The 15674-nt window shown below is 42.4% G+C and overlaps 1 protein-coding gene across 1 annotated transcript in view; it reads left to right on the top strand.

Moving 5' to 3' along the window:
- Positions 1-1087: 1087 nt before the first annotated feature.
- Positions 1088-15674, top strand: part of RAB23 (RAB23, member RAS oncogene family) — a 39419-nt gene continuing 24832 nt past the window's right edge. The window contains exons 1-3 of the mRNA XM_062186313.1: positions 1088-1356; positions 5161-5380; positions 9656-9741. Coding sequence (XP_062042297.1) covers positions 5226-5380; positions 9656-9741 — 241 coding nt within the window. The 5' untranslated portion in view covers positions 1088-1356; positions 5161-5225. The remainder of the gene's footprint in view (positions 1357-5160; positions 5381-9655; positions 9742-15674) is intronic.

Below are 15674 nucleotides of genomic sequence, written 5' to 3'. Positions count from 1 at the left end.
AGAGCCGTCCCAGTGCCCAAGAGGCTCCATTTCAAGTCCTAGCCCCTACTTGCCAAGGTAACTGTTAGCCTAACTTTCAGTAGCTTAGTTTTCCGGTCTGTATTTTTTAGAAATGGGCTTACTGAATCTGAATCTCTACTTTTCTGCCCCCCCCCCCCCTTTTTATGCTCAGCTTTAGGTTTCTGCAGCTCATCCACGTTGCCATCTGAGGATACAGATGGTTCTTTATTGCTGTGTTCCACTTCACTAACACTGTGCGAATTTATTCATTTATATTTCATCTGTTGTTGAGGGTCTTCTGGGGAACGCCCGCTCGCGGGCTACTACCACAAAAGCAGTCAGGAGCATTCTGATACCTGCCAGTCAGTGCATCACTCCTACACATTTCTCTTGGCTTTACCTGCAGCCTGGAACCGCTGGCTGGCTCACAGCTATGCACCTTTAGCAGACAATGCCACACTGTTTCAAAGGTGTTGTTCCAGTTTACATTCCAGCAGCGAAGCAGAATTCATTTAGAATTCAGTAACTTCAGTAACATCCTGCAACACTTGGTATTTTCCTGTCCTCCCCTCCTCCCCCACACCCCCAGTCTTTTATTTTGAAATATAAAAGAACTGAAGCAAGTTTGCGCGAGTATTGACTTTTCACGGGACCTTTTGGAATTGGTTCTTTGACTCATTAACCATCTCAGGCTTCTACTTTGCTGGAGCAAATCTTGCGAACTGTGTGAATGAGTTTTCGACTTTGCTCGACATTTTCACCCACTCTGCCCTTTGGATGTCATCAGGTCACGAAAATAAAGTGTGTGCCCAAGACGGGGCCAAGTTCTTTGGGCACTTCTGGACGTTCCATCACTGCGCGGGCGACACTCACGCGAGCCTTCTTCGATTTCTGATTCCTGGATGCCACGACCTAGGAGCGCCCGCTGGCCTCTGGTTACCCCCCAAGGCACGCCAGGCTCCGACGGCGGCGCGGGGAGCCCAGGGCAGGCGCCCTCCCCGCCACCAGCCAGAGCCGGGGAGGTGGGGGCCGGATAGTCGCGGGGCATGCGCAGACGACGCCCGGCGCATGCTCCGCAGCGCGGCGGGTCCACAGATGAGGGGAGTCCGGTCTCCCGCGCCCCGCCAGCGCCGGCGGTGCCAGCAGCTGCTGAGCTTGCTTCTTCCGCGCCTTGGCCACTAGTAAAGTTCATTAAAAAAAATTTAAAAATCACAGTCATTTTTTGAGAGGGCGAAAGCGGGCGCTAGCCAGCTGTGTGGCCCCTCCGGGGGACCTGGCGCGTTGGGAGGCGGCGGCGGTTGCGCCGCGACCAGGAGGAGCCGGTGGCGCCGGGCTGCGGGTCTGGCTGGGGGGACGGTGAGTAGCGGCCGGCGCTCCGGGGCTGCAGGCGCTGTGGCGCCGCGCTCCCTCCCTCTTTCCCGGGTCTGGGGCGTCTCCCAGCTTCGCTGGGGAAGGACCTGCCTTCCCCTGGGATCCTGGGCTTGGCCTTAGGCTGGGGAGTGGGGAGAGCTGTCGAGGGGCAGGGGCCTGCAGGCCCGGGCTCCATCGCCCCCAGCCCGGGCCGCGGGGCGTCCGCTCCCTCGCGGCCGAGCCCCGAGCCGGCGCTCCAGGGACGAGCTGGGGGGCGGCGCCCGTCTAGCGCCCCGTTCCCACCTCCCGGCGGTCGGGGCCTCTCCGGATGTCGGTCCCAGGAATTGTCCTGTGGGCGGGAAAGAGCGGGGTGGAGCGGGGACGAGGGAACGCGCGCCCCGCGCCTGGCCCAGCACCCGGCTCCTCGTCCTCCCGCACCCGCGACGGGGGAAGGGGCGAGCCGGGCCGGCTGAGACCCAGCAGGGGGCCGTACGTGCCCGGGTTGGGTTTGCTGGGGGGTGAGGGTCCCCAGGCTCTGCCCTGACTTTTACAGCCCTGCTCTCCCTGCTCTGGGGCCCCACCCTGCCCTGGCTCCTCCTGGGAGCCTGCTAGAATGTGAATGAGCCAGGCTGCCCTGTGTCCCGACTCCGCGGGCTGCCACGGAATCCCTCTGCCCGAGGTCGGCGTGCGAGAGTGTGAAGTCGCGGTAGGGCTGTTCACTTCTCCGGGTTTTATATAACGCCCAACAGCTAGGTAACTTTTTACTGACCCCGAGAAGTTTTTCCAGTAATTTTTTTTTTTTAAATGCAATCATACCCGTACTTAAGTACAGGCAACCTTTTGATCAGTGAGTTACCTCGTCTTGATTCCTGTTCTGATTTGTTAGAATGCGTTGATTGGTAAAGATTAAATTTGGGGAAAGGGGTGTTTATATAAATTACTACTGTCAATTTTTAAACTGTTGTACTTGGAATTAAGCGTATTGTCAGGAACTTAGTGGTTTTGCTAGTGTTTTATAGTGTTGTTGGGCATCCATCACCAAATTCAGTCTGCTGGTGTTAAATCTGATTTCTTTTTTTTTCCCTTGAACTTTATTAGATTATCACATAGTAATCTGATTTCATTTTTTTCTCTGAACTGTAATAAATTATCATACAGTAAAATTGACCTTTTGAGGTATAAAGTTCTGTGAATTTTAGATTCATGTCACCATCTCTACAGTCAGTTCTACCTCCCTTCCCCAAATCATACTGCCCTTTTATATCGCACCAATTACAACTCTGACCCTTGCCTTTACTGCTGTTTTCCAGAATGTCCTGTAAGTGGAATCATCACAGCATGTAACATTTTGACACACTGGCCTCTTTCATCAGTACAGTGCCTTGGAGATCCCTCCAAGTTGTCTCGTGTACGGATAGTGCACTTTCTTACTGCTGAGCACTTCATTAGATGGATGTGCCACAGCTTGTTCATCATGGTACCTACACGTAGTGAAGCCCCTATGGAGTTGCTATAAAATGTACAGGTTGTTGTGTGAACATAAGTTTTCATTTCTCTAGGATATTGATAGGAGTGGGATCGCAGGATTCTGTTGTAAATGTGTGTTTAACCTTTTAAAAATTGTCAGACTTTTCCAGAGTGGCTATATCATTTTTAAAAAAGGTTTATTATTGGAAGACAGAGTTACAGAGAGGCAGAAGCAGAGACAGGTCTTCCATCTGCTGGTTCACTCCCCAGTTGGCCGCCAACAGCCAGAGCCAAGCTGAGCTGAGCTGAAGCCAGGAGCCAGGAGTTTCTTCCACGACTCCCACACCAGTGCAGGGGCCCGAGGACTTGGGCCATCTTCTACTGCTTTCCCAGGCCATAGCAAAGAGCTGGACCTGGAGTGGAGCAGCCAGCCCATATGGGATGCCGGCCCAGCAGGCAGTAGCTTTAAAAATTTATTTATTTATTTGAAATTCAAAGTTACTGAGAGAGGGAGAGGCAGAGAGAAAGATCTTCCATCTGCTGGATTCACTCCCTAAATGGCCAAAATACCTGGGTCTGGGCCAGGTGGAAGCCAGGAGCCATGAGCTTCTTCCAGGTCTCCTATGTGGATGGCTAGGGTCCATGTACTTAGGCCACCTTCTGCTGCTTTCCCAGATGCATTGGCAGGGGGCTAGATCAGATGTGGAGCAGCTGGGACTCAAACTTGCACTCTGATATGGTAGTCCAGTGTTACAGGCAGCAGCTTAACCCACTGCCCCTACCCTAGACTATTTAAATCTTAGAGACAGAATCCACACATCACTGTAATTTTAAGTTCTCTAGATGATTCCACTGTGTATGCAGGGTTGAGAATCACTTGGGGTGTGTTTCCAATGAGGTCTTCCAGGAAGCAGACATCAATATGGAATTGGTAGTGCAAGAGACTTACTGGGGGGAAATGCCTGTGAAGGATAAAGAGCAGAGCCTCCACACTGCATCTCCAATTCCATGCCTGGGAAGAAGGGAGGATTGGGTGGAAAGAGCCCCAGCCTGCAGAGAAGCTCAGAAAATTTTAACCAGTTTGATGGGAAGCCCCAGAGCAAAGAGGAATCTCACATGGGGCTGGACTGACTTGACTGTAGGAGCCCTGCCTGCTCAGAGTGTGGTCTCAACAAGAGTGGGCAGTACAGCAGCTCGTATATATGGAGCACTGGAGACAACCAGCTAGCATCTCTCCTGCAGGGAGAACTACACAGCACACTTCTGGGCTTATTCTAAACATCAGATTTCAAGGGCCACTCCTCTGAATTTCTGATTAACTATGCCTCAAATGGATACTTTCACAAATGCTGCTCTTCAGTGGTTCTTAGGATCCTGCAAGTTTGTGAAGTACCAGGGAAATTGGTGAGATGCTACTAGGAACACAGAAAGGAACAATCTTCATGTTTCAGACTCACTTTCAGTATTCAGATGAATGGTTTTTCAGTTAAAGTAGTTAGAATATAATAACTACATGGACAGGAGCTGAGCTGCTGCAATTTTAGGAAGAAATCAGAAATTGACTTTCTCTTGTTTTTCATTCTAGCATGTCAGCAGTGTACATTCTGCTCCTTTCGTTATGTGAGTAACTATGGTCTGAAAGTAAAGAACAAGGGGTGTAAGATTATTTGTACAGGATTCATTGTAACCTGAACACTGAAGCAGTGTAACCAAGAGCCCAGTGCTGACACATGGTAGTATGTTATTATACAGAACCTTCCTGGGGGTGCTTCTCTAGGGATGGTAATTAATTATTACTTGTGAGGTTGAAAAGCAGTTTCTTCAGGTTTTATTTGTTGCCTATATGGTGGTATTATTATGTGCCTATGGAGGATTTATTATGTTACATAAAACTACTAATTTTCAGATGCTTGACTTTCATTATGCTAAGTGCTTTGTATGTATCATTGGTCAACAACCCTGGCAGGTGGATATTATTGCCAGGAAACTGAAACTCAAAGATGTTAAGGAGTAATGTCTCTTAGAGGTTAGCTAGAACTAATAAGTGGCAGCTCTAAGTCATGCCTCAACCCCAGTGCCCATAGTTATCTCTATGAAGGGGAGAATTATGTGGATCTAGGCATCTATTATTAACATATGAATGTCATACATTGTACTGTTTATAAGGATTAAAAAATAAAAGTGTATTTCTTCACCTTTAAAAAAATTTACCTGTAAGGGGTAGAAAGGGGCTTAGTCACGGAAACAGGGTCTTATAATGCAGATCATTTTTTGATGGACCAACTATAGTTTTATTTTGTACAAGTTTTGTGTCATGAAAATGAATTTTCTTTTAAACTACAGATCTGAGAGAGAAGACCTGATTACCTATAATTAGAGTTGGTACAAAAACCATTTCATCTCCAAAAATGTTGGAGGAAGACCTGGAAGTGGCCATCAAGATGGTGGTTGTAGGGAATGGAGCAGTTGGGAAATCCAGTATGATTCAGCGATATTGCAAAGGCATTTTTACGAAAGACTACAAGAAAACCATTGGAGTTGATTTTTTGGAGCGACAAATCCAGTAAGTACTTGACTGTTTTATCCCTTTAGTATTGATTTATGAACTACGTGCAAGACTTTCTTGTAATTAATTGTAGTATGGCTCAAGGATAGACAACTACTAGCAGGTTGATCATGGAATAGTTGATGGTAGTTTTCAATTATTTGTTACCAAATACATCTTTATTTATCCTTCTTTCTGCCTTTTTTTCCGATTCCTCTCTCATTTTTTTTTTCTTCTACTCCTTTCTCCCCTTTGATCCTACCTTATATCCATTGTACATTTATTGGTGACACCTTGAGATTTCTTAAAGACAAACTGATGGCTTGCTTGACTCTAATGAGGTTTTTGTCCAGGAAAGTTATTCTCTCAGAGTAAAGGTTTCATCTCTTAGATTATAGGCTCCTTTAGATTAGAATGTGTCTTCTCTGGGCTGTTGCTGTGGTGTAGTGGGTGTTGCCAGTGCCGCCCATATGAGCGTGGGTTTGAGTCCTGGCTGCTCCACTTCCTATACAGCTCCCTGCTAATGAGCCTGGCACAGCAGCAGAGGATGGCCCAAGTGCTTGGGCCCCCTGCACCCATGTGGGAGACCTGGATGAAGCTCCTGGCTCTTGGCTTCAGATCAGCCCAGCTGCAGTCATTGGGGCCATTTGGGGAGTGAACCAGCTCTCTCTGCCTCTGTAATTCTGCCTTTCAAATAAATAAATAAATAAATAAATCTTGAAAACAAGAGAATGTCTCTTTTTAAAACTGGACAAGACTGTATAGATGTTAGAGAATTAATAATTTGCTTTTACTCTTAGAGAAAATAGATTTGGGAGAATTATATTTGACTATGAAAGGGAAATTCTGCTCCAGGAAGTCTAGTTGAATTCTAAAATGCTTCATAGTTACACTTTTTGTCATCAGAATATTTTAATTGTAGGAGAAAAACTAAAATATTTTACAGAAATAAGAAACATGGGGCCAGCGCTGTGGCTCAGTAGGTTAAACCTCTGCCTGCAGCGCCTGCATCCCATATGTGCGCCGGTTCGAGACCCGGCTGCTCCTCTTCCAATCCAGCTCTCTGCTATGGCCTGGGAAAGCAGCAGAAAATGGCTTACATCCTTGGACCCCTGCACCCGTGTGGGAGACCGGAAGAAGCTCCTGGCTCCTGGGTTCATATCGGCACAGCTCCAGCCGTTGCGGCCATTTGGGGAGTGAACCAGCAGACGGAAGATCATTCTCTCTGTCTCTCCCTCTCACTGTCTGTAACTCTACCTCTCAAATAAATAAATAAAATCTTTAAAAAAAAAATAAGAAACATGAAATAAATCTGATTTGCTAGCCCAGACAATAATATCAAAAACGATAATTAATGTTCATTGTTTTTAAGGAATAATTTCTAATCTTTATTCCAGTGCCATTTTATAACATATACATATATGCATATGTATATATATGTATACATATATATGTATATTTTTGTGTATATATATATATATATATATTTGAAAGGCAAAGAGAGAGAGAGACAGAGGGTCCCACCATTCACTGGTTCACTCCTCAAATGCCCCAAAGTCTGGAGCTGGGCCTATCCGAAGCTAGGAACCAGGAACTTATTCCAGGTCCCCCATGTGGGTACAGGGGCCCAAGGAGTTGGGCCATCTTCCTCTGCTTTCCCTGGAACATCATCAGGGAGCTGGATTTGAAGCAGAGCAGTCAGGTCTCAAACTGGAGCCCATATGGGATACAGGCATCACTGCATGCCACAGTGCCAGTCTCATACCCTTCTTATTTTTAGTACTTTCATCTTTGCTTACTTTCTTAGAATATATTTTAAGAGAACTCATTTTAAGTCTTGATGACATTTATTTTTTATACTTATTACTTGAAACCAAATTAATATTTAATAATAATTGATCCTCATCCAGAGATTTCATATTTGTAAGTTCACTCACTTGCTAAAATTTGTTACCCCAGAACCAGTACTTCTGAAGTCATTTGTGGACATGTGCAAAGCAGCAAAAACTCATGAATTGCCCAGCATGGCCTTTCCCAGCTGAGGTCAAATAAGGCAGACACTCTTCTTGTTTCAGCCCTCATACAGTGAACACATGTCCTTTTTATAATCTGTGTATTGCCCTGTTTTTCACGTTTTGTGCTTTTTGTTGGTGATTTTACTGTTGAACATGGCTCTCAAGTGTAAGTATTTGAGTGCTGTCTTGGGTTCTGAAGTGCAAGAAAGCTGTGATGTGGCTAATGGAGAAAAATATGTGTGTTAGATAAACTTTGTTTACATACAAATTATGGTGCTGTTGGTCTATAGCATTGTTTGTCATGAATTCAGTGTTAATGAACTGACAATTATATTAACAAGTTATCTTTAAATATAAACACACAGGAAACAAGGTCATATAATATTGACCACTTGACAAAAAAGTAACTAAAGGTTCTCAGGAACCTAACTCTCTGTTTCCCCTAAAGAGCAGTGGTTGCAGTATTTGCTAATTCAGTGTTCATGGTGACAGTATAGAACTACTGGGAGGGGCTGGTGCCTTCAATGCCAGCATCCTGTATTGGTGCTGGGTTGTGCCCTGGCTGCTCCACTTCCAATCCATCTCCCTGCTAATGGCCTGGGAAGAGAAGTGGAGGATGGCCCGAGTGCCTGGGCCCCTGCCAGTGGAATAAGAGACCTAGAAGAAACTCTGGGCTCCTAACTTCAACCAGGTTCAGTCTTGGCTGTTGCAGCCATCTGGGGAATGAACCAGTGAATAGAAGCTCTATCTCACTCTTTCTCTCTGTCTTTCCTTCTTTCTCTATAACTCTGCCTTTCAAATAAATAACTAAATAAATGTTTTTTATTTTAAACTACTGGGAATAACAAGAATCAAGTGTATGACAAATTACAGTAAATTTTCTAGTTAAAAGCCAACCAAACAAGTAAGCTGTTTCTTCGCCTTTTATTTTATTTTATTTTTTCTTTCAGGTATACAAATTTCATGTATTTCATATGTACAGATTTAGGAACATAATGATTTTTCCCTCCCTCCCACACTCCCAACTTTCTTCTTCCTCTTGCTCTGATTTCCACTCTTAATTTAAGAAAAATCTATTCTTAGTTTACTTTATAGTCATAAGATTAACCCTATACTAAATGAAAAGTTCAACAAATAGTATGAGGAAAAAAAACACCTTTCCTCAACAGTAGTCAGGTGTTCCATTACTAGGCCATCAGAACCCATTAAAATGGAAGGATAAGCACTCACTAAGGAAATTTCCTTTTTCAATAGTGCTCAAAGCCACCACTGTCCGTTGAAGAACAAACCATTGCAAGTAAATCAAAATCATATGTAAGGTTGTAGCTTTATTTTCACTGTTGGTAATTGCAAGGTGTCCGGTGCGTAACAAATCTTCCCAGGCAGACAAAACAATTAATTCACAGGCTTTTGTTGGGATTCCGCTGGGCTCCCGGGCGAGGTTCCACAGTCCCAACGGGGGGGGGGGGGGGGGGGGGCATCAGAGATCAGGAGCGCTCCTTTTATGGATTCAGGGCATGGTCAGGGCATGGGGGTTAAAGGTTGAGGCGGGTCTGATCCTCATTGGTTGACCTTTAGGCACCCGCGGGGACCTTGACAAGGACTTTTCTTCCTCAGAAGTGTGGGTAGGGACGCTCCATTCCCGGAAGTGTAGGCCTTCCCTCCTTGCAGATCCCAAAGCTACCAGTAATAATATCAACATTCAAAAGTACTTTGTCAGAATGAAACTAACAATGCAAAATTTTTTTTTTTTTTTTGACAGCAGAGTTAGAGAGTGAGAGAGTCACAGAGAAAGGTCTTCCTTCTGTTGGTTCACCCCCAAAATGCCACTGCTGGCCTGTGCACTGCGCCGATCTGAAGCCAGGAGCCAGGTGCTTCCTCCTGGTCTCCCATGTAGGTGCAGGACCCAAGCACCTGGGCCATCCTCCACTGCTTTCCCGAGCCACAGCAGAGAGCTGGAATGGAAGAGGAACAACCGGGACAGAATCTGGCGCCCCAACCGGGACTAGAACCCAGGGTGCTGGTGCCGCAGGCGGAGGATTAGCGAAGTGAGCCGCTGCGCCGGCCCTAACAATGCAATTTTTGTGGGAGACCCAGATGGAGTTCCAGGCTCCTAGCTTTAACCTGGGCCAGCCTCACCTGTTGTGGCCATTTGGAGAGTGAACCAGAGGATGGAATAGCTGTCTGTATCTTTTTCTATCACTCTGACCTTCAAATAAAAACATCTCCAAAAAAACCTTTTCCATTACATATGAAATAAATTCATCTTTCATTTCAGAGTTAATGATGAAGATGTCAGATTAATGTTGTGGGATACTGCCGGTCAAGAGGAATTTGACGCAATAACAAAGGCCTATTATCGAGGTAAAATTTGGGCTGGATTTATTTAGTTGGGGATAAGGCATGTTCTTTTGACTAATTTAAGAATTTTGCTTTCTTTGTGTACCATATAAGGGTCTCTCTTTAAGAATTGTTAAAACAGTTTTAAAGTGTATTTTAAATCTTAGTTCATTATTCTAAAGATCTTATAAATTGGCAAGTAACACTATGCACAGTAGACAGTTTGTTTCTGCCTTAGCATGTGACTCACATAGGCCTTCCCAGACCAAATCAGTCAGAAATTGTTCAGTTCTTAGTCTAACCACAAGGAAATTTCTACACACATGGTCAGAGTAGTAACTAACAATACTGAAGAAATAAAACCCTTACAAATAATATGGCATGTTGTTATGACACATGAAATCACAGCGTTTATACAAGTTCAGAAAAGCATGAGATACATATAAGAAGAAGGAACCAACAGAATTGTGGGCTTCATTCCCCAAGAGCAGGCTCAGTTAACTTCTAAATGTAGCTAAATAGAACTTAAAGTTTCCTTTAACATTTTCATATAAAATTTTGTCCCTCCTCTTTGGAATTCAAAAATTTTCAGTGCTGCTGCTAATGGTGATTGAAATGAGAGGACAAAATAATATGATCTAATACCAGGTGGCATTATGGCCTCTTGATGCCAAGTGAATATTAATTGATATTGCTAATAGGAATTATTTTGTACTCTGCATTTCCCAGATTCTGTGAGAGATATAAAGGCACAGTTGATTGTCCTTTCTGTGTCGTCTCCTCTTTTTTCTGAACGTTTTACCTCCTTGTTGTAACTAGAATTTGTGTCCTGAACACACTGCCTCCCCTGCCACTTTGTCTCATTTTCTCTAGTGGAGGCTGTCTTTATCCATGTTATCACATCCTCACTTTTTCTTTTTCTTTTTTAAAGATTTATTTCTTTACTTGAAAGAGTTACACAGAGAGAGGAGAGGAAGAGAGAGAGAAAGAGAGTTCTTCTATCTGCTGGTTCACTCCCCAAACGGCTGCAACAGCCAGAGCTGCATTGATTCAAAGCCAGGAGCCAGGAGCTTCTTCTGGGTGCAGGGGCCCAAGCACTTGGGCCATCCTCCACTGCTTTCCCGGGCCATAGCAGAGAGCTGGACAGGAAGTGGAACAGCTGGGTCTTGAACTGGCTCCCATATGGGATGCCGGTGCTTCAGGCCAGAGCGTTAACCCACTGTGCCACAGCGCCAGCCCCAACATCCTCACTTTTTCAAGACCGAAAGGATAGCAGGCAAGGTGTATTCTTTTTGCTTTGCACTACTGCTTCCAAACCATTTCTTCTCTTCTTCTTTCAGAGATCTCAGCACCCTGAAAGTCCAAGTCAGGAGGCTTTGCCCACCTCCCTTCCTCCCTGGTTGCCACGGTCCATTGCCTTCCTTCATCCCTCCTCCCTAATAACACTGGCCTCTGGCTTATTTATAATCTTCTCTGCAGTTCTTCAGGATTCATTTCAAAAAGTCAGCCTGTTACTCATGTTCTTGTCCTTCTCAAGGTCCACAGTCTTTTATCTCTCAAATCTAAAGTTCTGTGTAGTTTCCCACTCTCTAACCACTAACTGCTGTGATTCTGGCTTGCTAACTTTAATACCCCTGAACACATCTAGAGCTTAGGTTCACTGACCTGCCAATGTTTCACTAAGACTTTCCACATGGCATTATGTCTTTCCTTACTGAATTTAGACTAGTTTTTCTTTTTTTTTTTTTTTTTAAATTTTCTTTTATTTATTTGACAGGTAGAGTTATAGACAGTGAGAGAGAGAGAGAGAGACAGAGAAAAAGGTCTTCCTTTCATTGGTTCACTCCCCAAATGGCTGCTACGGCTGGTGCTGCGCCGCTCGAAGCCAGGAGCCAGGTGTTTCTTCCTGGTCTCCCATGTGGGTGCAGGGGCCCAAGCACTTGGGCCATCCTCCACTGCCCTCCCGGGCCACAGCAGAGAGCTGGCCTGGAAGAGGAGCAACCAGGACTAGAACCCGGTACCCATATGGGATGCTGGTGCTGCAGGTGGAGGATTAACCAAGTGAGCCACAGCGCCGGCCCCTAGACTAGTTTTTCTAGTCCAATAAGCAATAGCTTTAGCTGCCTACCTGTACTTTCTCTATGGTCCCTGCTCAGCAAAACACTCAATCCAGTTAAACCCAATTAGTTACAAATCTGCATCCATGCCTTGGCCCCTTATTTGAGAGTATCAGACAGAACCATTGTGACTGAACTTTGAATTTATTATCACATATCTTTGGTGAGTACTTAGTGCCACCAAACATGCTCCATACATTTCTTTATTCATGGCTCTTTGCCATTTTCCAAAAGAGCAATTTTATGTCTTTTCTTACCTTAACCTTTAGTACCTCTTCCTCCTCTACTTGGAGCTGATTTCTTAAAGCTTCATTCTTGTTTGGGAAAATAGATGCAATCAAATGACAGTGATTTCATCCTTTCACTACCAAATCACTTCCTTAGTTAAAATTCTAGCTAGCCTCATCTCTTCACTTGCACTTTACCCTTGAGAAATCTCCAGATGACTTCCTTCCTTTTTACATTGTAGCTGGAGTTGTCCCACCAGACCTTCTGCCTTGAAATCTAATTCAAAGAGTTTTGTGAAACATTCTCTAGCTCCCACCCATGAAAAAGTTACTTTCTATTATTTCTGTACACTATTGTATTTATCATACAAGAAGAGTGTGTATATTTCTTCTCCCTAAAAGATTCTTAAGTTACTTGATATTGTGGTTTATGGAGTTGAGGGGTTTTTGTGTTGTTGTCTCCCCAGTCCCACTGTATAGCACCTTTTGGTTCAACTCAAATCAGTTGGTTTTAGAAGGCTATGTCATCTTGGTTAATTTTTTTTTATGTGAAATTCTAGTGGGTACTTTCCTCATTTTACTTATCCAATGTATGCTTTAAGTTACAAATGAAGTCGTATATGTACATTTATAAATTATTCTACTGAAAGGTGTTTGTCCTCTGGGCTAGAAGCCCCAAATGATAGGATCATAACTGTTTTAATAGGTGCCTTCATGCCTGTTCCTCAAGATTTGAAATTTCATTCAGCAGATGTGTATTTATTGAGTTTCTCTTATGCTCTAGACGTATATTAAGTATTGTATTCTTTGCCCTGACTTCTTTGTCTTTTATTTATAGTCATGTAAAAACATCTCTTGGATATACAAGTATATCTGAGGAGATTTCTTAAAGATAATGCTTTTGTTTACATCTTTAATCTCTTTCTTTTTAAATCTACTCTTTGGTATCATGAAGTTTAAAATATTTTCTGTCTTAGTTAAGTAGAGGGATAATAGTTGAATATTAAGCTGTCCTAAAGACAAAAGGATATGGGAGCTATAATAAATTATTTGTTCGGTCTCTTTCAGCATCCTGCCTTAGAATATACAGCTTTAGTGAAGCTGAAATAATACTCATTATAAACAATCGAAATTCCCCTGACTTTCTCATGGAAGTCTGAACTTCTTTGACATGTTGTTTTATGGAAGCTGGGAGAGAACGTATCTAAGTATGTCCTGGGTTATCTGAAAAGGAGTTCTTGAAAGTAGAATAGGTATATTGAAAACAGCAAGGTACCAGTATACTTTCTTTGAGGAAATCTATACATGTGAAAGTTCTAGTTTTCACTGATAATTTTGGGGTATAGTTTCGTACAAAGGCAAGAACTTTAAGTAGGATTTACCAGTTTTTTGGAAGTAGCTTGTTAGTCTACTATATTTGCAAATTTATATGTATTACATAAAATATATATACATAGATATCTATATACACTTGAAAAATAGAGTGATTTTAAGCAGTTTTTGAATATATACCTTATTATTTCCACTTTTAAAATTATAGAGTTTATTATAGTACAGCAACTAAAGTTTAATAAAAACATAATTGAACTACCACATGACTAAAGTTGCTTTTCAAAATTGGTACCAAGGAAACTTGCCTTCCATTGCCTGCCCTAAGAAAACTTATGGTTTCTTGAGAAATAAGAATGGTGCCTGTCTCTCAGGTGCCATCTTAATGCTATCACTACTTTCTACTGCTCACTCTGTTTGCTATTTCCTGAGAGGCTTCCCATCCACAATAGCTTTGCTTATCTTTGTCCAGAGTTGCCAATTTGGATCTTAAGGACCTGTGTCATGGTATTAGGCTAAGACTTATATTCTTAACACCACACACTTAGCTTGGAGTAGATGGTATTTTAACAAATTACAAGTTTCATCAGCATTGGCACTGTTGATTAATAGGTCTTCAATATATGGGTTTTGTTTTTGAGTGAGTTATTCATACTTTAAAATATTTTTTTTATTATTTAGTGATTTATTCGAAAGGCAGAGCATCAGAGAGAGAGAGAGGGAGAGGGAGCAAGATAGAGAGATCTTCCATTCTCTGGTTCACTTCCCAAATGACTGCAACATCCAAGGCTGAGCCAGTTTGAAGCCAGGAGCCAGGAACTCATCCAGTTTTCCCACATGGGTGGTGGGAGCCCGAATACTTGGGCCATCACCACTGCTTTCTCAGGCACATTAGCAGGAAGCTATACTGGAAGCAGAATAGCTAGGACTACAACTAGCACTCCCATATGACACTATAAGCAACAGCTTAACCTGCAGAGCCACACTGGACCCGTTATTTGTATTTTTTTTAATTTGTTTTTTTTAAATGAGGTTGATACTACCACCTGCCTCAAACTCTGAGGAAAATCATAAACAAAAAAGTTGAAGTGGAAACACTGAAAAGTACCATGATTACGTGAGATTTTCATGATTTCCTTTTAACCTCTCTAGCTTTATTTTCCTAATTTTCTGCATGAAATGTATGTTCCTCTTGTGAACAAAAAGAGAGGTCCTGCAATCTTTCTTTTTCAGCTTTTCACAGTTTGGTATGGTAGTATTCTTTTTAATCAGTAGTGTTGTTTTTGGAGGATATATTTGCTATGGTATATAATTTAAAAACACAAAACTATTCATCTACAGTTACCCAAAAATACATGTTTAATGTAAAAATAAAAGGCAAAACTGACCCATTGCAAAAAATGATTTAATTCATATATAAATAAAAAGGAGAAAATGTTGTAACCATAGAATTAAGGAGATTATTTGGGTAGCTGTTTAAAAAAAAAGACCAGTTAGCTAAAAATTTTTTAATTTCTCACTGTAGTTGAGGTATTTTTAATGTTTTATCCAATTTATGCCATGAGACTATGTCCAGGAATATTATATTTCAGTTTTTTTAATCTGGTTCATCTAGTTATTGTTTACTTCTCACATTTTCTAGTACTTCCTAGATCTTCACAATCATACCATTTCTCTTTAATATATCTAGAAAAAACATTCTTTGCTGGAAGATAAAAAGAGCACAGTTACTCTACTTGCACTAAAAGGTTTTATAGCTTTGATTTCACTATCTAACATTTTAACTCAAAGTAGTCTAAAACATTGTAAATAGATAGATGTCTGTTAAAAGCTTATCTTAATCATTAATTTTTTGGCTAACTATATTAAAATGGAAAAGATGATGGATGGGATACTCAGTTTCAGTTTCTTCTTTTCCTAAATTGTAAAAATAAAGATTTATCTTAATTTAAAAAAGAAACAGCAGCAGCAGCTATACATAAATTTGGAAGTGTATTTGAAAATTCTTTTATGTTTTCCTTCAGGATTCGGTCATAGTGCTTTTCGTTGCCAATGACAGAAAAGTAGTTTCAGACTGTCTTAAACTACAAACAAGGCTTACTGATTTGTTTAATAGAAAAGTATGGAAGTAACATAGCTTTGCCTTCTCCCTGTGTGATGTCTTCGTGTTAATTTTCTTCTTTGTTGAAAGGTTGCTGCCATGAACAATGAAAGCCATGTGGCTAGTTTACATCCTTGGGGAGAGTTAATTCTTATAACAGTGGACCAGAATTCCTGTGCTTTT

The sequence above is a fragment of the Lepus europaeus genome, chromosome 3 (genome assembly GCF_033115175.1).
Source record: "Lepus europaeus isolate LE1 chromosome 3, mLepTim1.pri, whole genome shotgun sequence".
NCBI lineage: Eukaryota > Metazoa > Chordata > Mammalia > Lagomorpha > Leporidae > Lepus > Lepus europaeus.
The sequence above is the reverse complement of the archived record's forward strand: the minus strand, read 5'-3'. Positions and strand labels throughout refer to the sequence as shown.